Genomic DNA, 7,719 nt, shown 5'->3' with positions numbered 1-7,719 from the left:
ATCATTGTCAAACAAATAGTCAATAAAGACAAACTTTCTTTGTCTCCTAGTATAGCTTCTGAGTCTGTTTGCGAAGCTTGTCAATGTGCCAAAAGCCATCAGCTTCCTTATCCCAAGTCAACTAGTGTGTCTCATGCTCCATTAGAGCTTATTTTCAGTGATGTATGGGGCCATGCCCGAGATTCTTTTGGTCGAAAAAAATATTACGTCAGTTTTATCGATGATTATAGCAAGTTCACTTGGATTTATTTGCTTCGATACAAATCTGAAGTTTTTTCTATATTCCAAGAATTTCAGAAACTAGTTGAACGTCAATTTGATAGGAAAATTCTTGCTGTCCAAAGTGACTGGGGAGGGGAGTATGAGAAACTCCACTCTTTTCTCCGTAGCATTGGGATTGCTCATCATGTCTCTTGTCCTCATGCTCATCAACAGAATGGCTCTGCCGAACGTAAACATCGCCACATTGTTGAAGTTGGCCTTTCCTTGTTAGCTCATGCATCAATGCCTCTGAAGTACTGGGATGAAGCTTTTATCACTGCCACCTATCTTATCAATAGGCTCCCTAGCAAAGTTATTGGAAACACCACTCCATTAGAACGTCTCTATAATCAAAAACCTGATTACAACTATCTAAAGATATTTGGGTGTGCATGTTACCCAAATTTGCGTCCCTACAATCATCACAAACTTGAGTTTAGATCCACACAGTGCGTCTTTCTTGGCTATAGTAATCTTCATAAAGGTTATAAATGCCTTGAGATTTCTACCGGACGTATCTATATTTCTCGTGATGTTATCTTTGATGAGACACTCTTTCCGTTTTCCAAATTGCATCCCAATGCAGGCGCCTTGCTTCGTGCAGAGATTGCCCTCCTCTCTGATCCTCCAATGTTATCTGATAGTGGGGGGGAATTAAATGAATGAGATCATGTGCAAAAATCCCATGCAAATTCTGATTCTGTTGATGCTATTTGTGCACAATTCCCCTGTGATTTTATGTGTGAAGGAAAAGACAGGGAAGGCACGGAAACCGCGACAGCGGGCGATCCGAGGCGGATTCGCCTGCCCAGCCTGCGGTTCCTACTGGCGGCGCGCGATCCCACGAGGATTCTCCCGCGCGCCTGGTCTCGCCTGGTCTCGTGGCCGACCGCGCTGATCAGGTGGAGCCCACTGGTCCCGCATCGCATCGCGCCAATGAAGTCTCGCCGTCTCCCGCGGTGTCCCCACGCGCTGACAGCCCTCGTACGGGGGGGAGCGAATCGGACGCGGCGCGGGCTTCCACCACAACCGACCGTGGGAGCGGGTCTGACCCCAGGTCCGACCCCACACCAGCTGTCCTCGAGCGAGGGCGGACTGCAACGGCGGGCGCGGCGCGCGCTTCTGATTCGCTGCATGCGCGGCAGGGATCCGCATCGGATCAGAGGCCTGATCCGGCTGGCCCGCTGCATGGATCCGCCTCGGATCATGGACCGGCTGGATCTTCTGTGGCAACTACTGCTCCTGTGCTGCCTGCATCTACTCCTCGGCAAACACGGTCTCGATCAGGTATTGTTAAGGAAAAACAATACAATGATGGTACGATAAGGTATGACAAAATCAAACATGCATTCCTTACTACCACTGGTGAACCGCTCAATTTGGATGATGCACTTGCAAATAAGAATTGGAAAGAAGCTATGGATAGTGAATATAATGCACTTATGAAAAATAAGACTTGGCACTTGGTTTCACCAAAGTATGGAAACAATGTTATTGATTGCAAATGGGTGTATAAGATCAAAAGAAAGTCTAATGGAAGCATAGACAAGTATAAGGCTAGACTAGTTGCCAAGGGATTTAAGCAAAGGTTTGCAATTGATTATGAAGATACCTTTAGTCCTGTTATTAAGTCAACTACTATTCGTCTTGTGTTGTCTATTGCTGTTTCCAGAGGGTGGAGTCTACGACAGCTAGATGTTTAGAACGCGTTTCTTCACGGTGTTCTTGAGGAAGAAGTGTTCATGCGGCAACCACCAGGTTATGAGAATCCTAGCACACCACAACATGTCTGTAAGTTGGATAAAGCTCTGTATGGTTTGAAGCAGGCCCCAAGAGCCTGGTATTCCAGACTGAGTATGCAGTTGCAACGTCTTGGGTTCATACCATCCAAGGCAGATACCTCATTGTTCTTCTTTAATAAAGGCAGTGTCACTATCTTTGTGTTGGTTTATGTTGATGATATAATTGTTGCTAGTTCAAGTCCAGATGCCACTACTTGCTTGCTTAAAGACCTGAAGCTGGAATTTGCTCTTAAAGACTTGGGTGATCTTCACTATTTTCTTGGTATAGAGGTAAAGGAAGTTAAAGATGGCATACTTCTCTCACAGGAAAAGTATACAACTGACATTCTCAGGAGAGTAGGATTGGAAAATTGCAAGCCAGTTAATACACCAATTTCTACTTCTGAAAAGCTTTCAGTGGAAGGTGGAGAAGTTCTTGGACCAGAGGATGCAACAAACTATAGGAGTGTTGTAGGTGCATTGCAATACTTAACACTCACTCGTCCTGATATATCTTATTCAGTGAACAAGGTATGTCAATATTTACATGCACCTAGAACTACTCACTGGACTGCAGTTAAAAGAATTTTAAGGTATCTCAAGTTCTCAGAAGGTCTTGGTCTCAACATTACCAAGTCTTCTTCTATGCTTGTTACTGCATATTCTGATGCTGACTGGGCAGGGTGTGCTGATGATAGAAGATCTACAGGTGGTTTTGCTGTATTTCTGGGAACTAACCTTGTGTCATGGAGTGCAAGAAAACAGGCCACAGTATCTAGGTCAAGCACAGAGGCTGAATATAAGGCCTTGGCTAATGCTACAGCTGAAGTGATGTGGATACAAACGTTACTGTATGAGCTTGGAGTTAAAACTCCACAGGCTGCGAGATTGTGGTGTGATAATATTGGTGCAACATATCTCTCAGCAAATCCTGTTTTTCATGCACGAACAAAACACATTGAAGTTGATTTCCACTTTGTCAGAGAAAGAGTAGCTCGAAAGCTTCTGGAAATTCGGTTCATTCCTACAGGAGATCAGCTCGCAGATGGTTTTACAAAACCTCTTACCGAAAGAAGGTTAAATGACTTCAAGTACAATCTCAACCTTGGCAAAGCTTCTTGAGGTTTAGATTGAGGGGGAGTGTTGGAATATACGTATAGGGATAGAAGTCTTTGTTTAAATTATGTATCTAGCTCTATCCTTTCTTCTGTTCCCGATTCTCCTGTAACGACCTATCCGGTCGATCTCCAGATCGTTCCATCGATCTCCCCTTGTAACTTGTATGCCAAGGCTTTGCCTCAATATATACATGCGGCCCGAGACAAAGGGTTCTACGCTTCCCAAATACTTTTACATGGTATCAGAGCCAAGAGGTCTTGAGTTCAAGACCCTGCCAACGCAGTATTTAAAAAAAGGATTCTGCGGCCTATATAAATTCCACGTCTAAGAGCTAATTAAGCCTAGACGTGAGGGGGGGGGGGTGTTGAAGTATATTGACCGCCTCTCTCCATCAGTTCGGACTTTTGGATGAGTTGGCTGGAGCATGAATTCAATAGTCCGTGGCAGGTTCTTCCCGGACAGACGTACGTATCAACATGGATGTAGAAGTGACCAGATTGTTGTGCTGCATAAGCAAGTGAGAAGAGTGTACCACACCGGAGAAAGTTAGTACACGAATATGCTATATATATATATATATATATATATATATATATATATATATATATATATATATATATATATACACAAGCAAATCGTACGACAAGGGGCCAAAATGATATGTGTGTGATACGCGGAAGAAAAAGAAAAGAGTGGGTTAACCACACCCACACCCAAAGCAGAACAGAATTTCGGCATGCAATCATATCACATGCTGCTCGTGGACGGAAGGGAGATGGGTGATTAATCGCTGACTGGACTGGCCCCCACAACAAATCAACAAACGGAAGCTTTCTCTTTCCCCTTAAACTGAAGGCGACGCAAATCAGTAGGAACTTCACATGCCTTCTCTCTCCTAAGAAACCGCAGAGAACAAAAAAGAAGAAGGGAAATATGTCTATGTTGCTTGGAGAAATAAAATTTTCCTTTGGCCGGCGTATGTACGTGTTCCCATCACGACGGCGGCAAACTCGGAAAAAGAATTACACAAGTTCTCCAGATCCTGACGAGGCGCTCCTGCATAAGATAATTTCGATTAAAAATGTCAAATTTCTTAAACACATATGCATGAAAATAAGAAGCTGAAGGCAATTCTAGTTATAAAACATTATTGGCTCACCCTACATTAAGTGCTGCAGATCACGTGAATCGAACTGGGTTTTCAAATGTGAAATGTACAGCAAACCTCATTCTTCAGTTCCATGACAAATAATGCCCCAATCTAGATTAAAAAAAAAAGACAAATAATGCCCCAACTACCAGCCATACTGAAATACTTCACCAAGATCCATTTGTGCAGCAACTTTCGTTGTTGTTTCCAGTCTTTGCTGGTCTTCCAGAAGTGATCTGAACGATTATTCCACCCGGCTCGTTTGATGCCAGGCCTAGCTATCGCTAGTGGCCAGCTCCACAAAAATTCAGGCCATTTGATGGACAACTTGCCGCCACCTAGATCCAGCATTCTCACAACCATCCCTCCCATATTGTTTGTAAGCATCATATGAGCACACAAAAAAGAATTAAACTATATTTTTCTCAAATGAAGAACAAAAGCTAAATGTGCAATGTACTTCAGTAAGATGCCTTTCATGCGATGGGCATACATCTCTTCAGAGTCCATATCTCTGGTTTATTGTCTTTCATGAAAAAAAAATCTCTGGTTTATTACACAAGGTATTATCAGGCTATCAGCTCCCCATAGCGACTTTGGATGCCATGAAAACAGAAAAAAAGAAAAGAAAAAGAGAAGCAGTTAGGTCGCAAGTGGAAGAATTTGATGTGGTAGATGGAGCCAAGGAGATTGGCTTAAAAGACTGATTTGTGAACAGTTGCATTACATCATATCTTATCTGATCCTAACAGAAGTACAAACCTGTGCAAATTTCAAATGAACATACTCAATATATTTGACATCCCCACTGCCCTGTGACGCCGTCATATAGAAGATTAAAGAATTACAGTGTCTTAGATAAGCACTAAGCAGTGGAAGGAAGTCAAACTAATAATTGGATGGGTTAGCAGCTACCTGCCATGGAAAATAAACAACCAACGAAATTGCTTAGTGATAGGAAGCTGCGGATATCTACTGGCATATTCCAGCGATGATTTTATCTGTTTCTTCATCAGCCTCAAAACCATCTTTTTTCATGCGATCAAGTAAATCTGACACTGGTTGTCCTGCATGAACATATGTCTCTAGTAAAATGTGGTAAACATCCCTTGTCAAAGGTACTAAATTCCGTAGCAGGCTTGCCATCTCCTCGGCTGCTTCAACATTCTTTTGCTCCATGAAATGTTCCAGGCTCATTAGCACATTTGTTAGGTCAGGTTCCCATCGAGAAGACGCACAAGCAAGAGCTTTCCTTGTCATATCCACCGCCTTCGACACCTGGCCGTCCTGGAAAAATCCACTAGCCAACCTATACCAAGTACCACGGTGAGGTGTCCTCCCTTTGGCGATGGCTTCATCCAGGAAAGTTTCTGCCTTCTCCATAAGACCTTTGGCGCAGTAAGCATTTAGCAGTAAGTTTGTTAACTGGATATCATGGTGAACATACCTACTTTCCCACTCTCTAAAGGCTTTCTCAGCACCATCAATGTCATTCATCTTAAGCAGCCCACTTATCCTGCACATGTACATCGAGTTGCATACCGGCACTTTGGACTTGTAGACATTCCAAACCCGGTCCGCCTCACTACTCATTCCCAAATCAGCAAACATGGAAAGCAAGAACCCATATGCAACCCTCTCATCCTTCCGACCTATCTGCTTTTCTGATTCCTGGATAGCTCGCAAGGCCTTTCCTTGCTGCCCGGCTTCCATGAAAGCCCTGGCTACAATGGCATGTGAGTGCCAATTCACGATCTTCGGGTCGACCTTCTTGACAATTTCCTCAATGCCATCAAAATTTCCAGCAGCTGCGAGCACCGTCAACAGAATGTTGATACTGAATACATCAGGCTTGATGCTGCTCTCTTCCATGGCCCTGTACATGGCGTGCACCCTCTCAACCTGCCCGGTCTCCCAGTAAAGCTTCATCATCACATTGTAAGGATATGAACTCATCATTCCCAAGTCATGCATCTCCGCGAAGAGCTTTTCGGCCTCGTCGACGGATTTTGCCTCCGCATAGCATTTCAGGAGGGATCCGTAGCAATGAGAGTTCTTCACCTGGATCGACAAGCCCTTCCAGTAGTTCACGGCACTCTCGAGGCCTTTCACCTTGCTGATCAGCTCCAGCCGGTACGCGACGTCGCCAGGCGACAGGTACATGTACCGCCGGTCGGTCATCCACATTGACAGCTGCAAGAGCACAAAGGATCAGCGAGTGGGGTGCGCGCACAGGGAGTATTCGCTTCGGGGTTGGGTGATTGCGACCTCGAGCGCGTGGGAGAAGCGGCGGAGGCGGACGAGCTGCTTGACGATGGACATGAGGCTGTTCTTCTCGACGGCCCGGCCCTCCGTGACCGCCCATTGCTCCAGCACGGGAGTCAGCGGGAGGCGCGGGTTCCATACGGCAGTGACGCGGCGGTAGAGTGAATCGGCCAGCGGGCGCCGCGGTGGATGGGGCGAGGCTGCGGCGGCCGTGGACAGGCGTCGGAGCAGGCAGCCGCGAGGAGGGAGGAGGCGGTGCATGGTAGCGCGGCCGCTCCAGATGCCGGCGGAGGAGTGCGAGGGTTTGGGAGTGGGGAAAGGGGAATGGGCTCAGATGGGCCTTGTGCTGAATGGGCTTCAAGGTGGTTGGTCTAATCGAAAGGAAAGGAGAGAGGAGAAAAGGAAAGAGAACCATCTTAAAGTTGTACCGGAAATTCTACTCTATTTTCACCACATAAAAAAGTGAGCTCACAGGCCGCACATATAACCATTTACACACTATAATGATGACCATAATAAATTGATGAATCTTAACAACTTTTTTACTAGACATATCATCGTATGTATATAATGTGGACAACCTCACTAAAAAGTGGCTTTTCGAAAAAAAGGCTGGTATTTAATACTCCCTCCGTCCTAAAATAAGTGTCTCAAATTTAGTACAACTTTATACTAAAGTTAGTACAAACTTGAGACACTTATTTCGGAACGGAGAGAGTAACAATGTAAAAAGAGATATAACAATGCAGCATAGTATCATGGCTGGTTTGAATAATAATGTGCTATAGACGTATTAAGCCAATAAGCTAGAGTACAAGACGTACAAAACTAATAGTTTAAATGGTATTATCACAATCTACATAATGCGAACCATTTTATGTCTTATTTCGTGAAAAGGAATCCGATTTAGTTTTTTTTTAATAAAAATACATGTTTTACCTTTGTTTACATAGTCTTAAGATATAAAATATGATAACGCCCGAATGTCACGTATGAGCACATGGCAAACTAAACGTTTTTAATGATAAGTTTAGCGACGCGAGGTGGCAACTTTATTTGGCAAGCATCGCTACATCAGCTTTAGTTTATTTTTTAACAAAAAAATTATCGTTTGTCAACTAACTTGTCATCATTACGTCTGAA

The 7,719-nt window shown here is 44.3% G+C and overlaps 1 protein-coding gene across 1 annotated transcript; it reads right to left on the bottom strand.

Annotated features, from left to right (window-relative positions):
• Positions 1-4,978: 4,978 nt before the first annotated feature.
• LOC123123025 (pentatricopeptide repeat-containing protein At2g20710, mitochondrial) lies at positions 4,979-6,772 on the bottom strand (the record flags this gene model as incomplete). Its single annotated transcript, XM_044543429.1, is given in 2 exon segments — positions 4,979-6,504; positions 6,580-6,772. Coding segments are annotated over 2 exon segments (1,414 nt in total), but the record flags the coding sequence as incomplete, so codon positions are not given.
• Positions 6,773-7,719: the final 947 nt, after the last annotated feature.

Source organism: Triticum aestivum, chromosome 1B (assembly GCF_018294505.1).
Source record: "Triticum aestivum cultivar Chinese Spring chromosome 1B, IWGSC CS RefSeq v2.1, whole genome shotgun sequence".
In the NCBI taxonomy this organism is placed as follows: domain Eukaryota; kingdom Viridiplantae; phylum Streptophyta; class Magnoliopsida; order Poales; family Poaceae; genus Triticum; species Triticum aestivum.
This window is presented reverse-complemented; position numbering and strand designations above follow the sequence as displayed.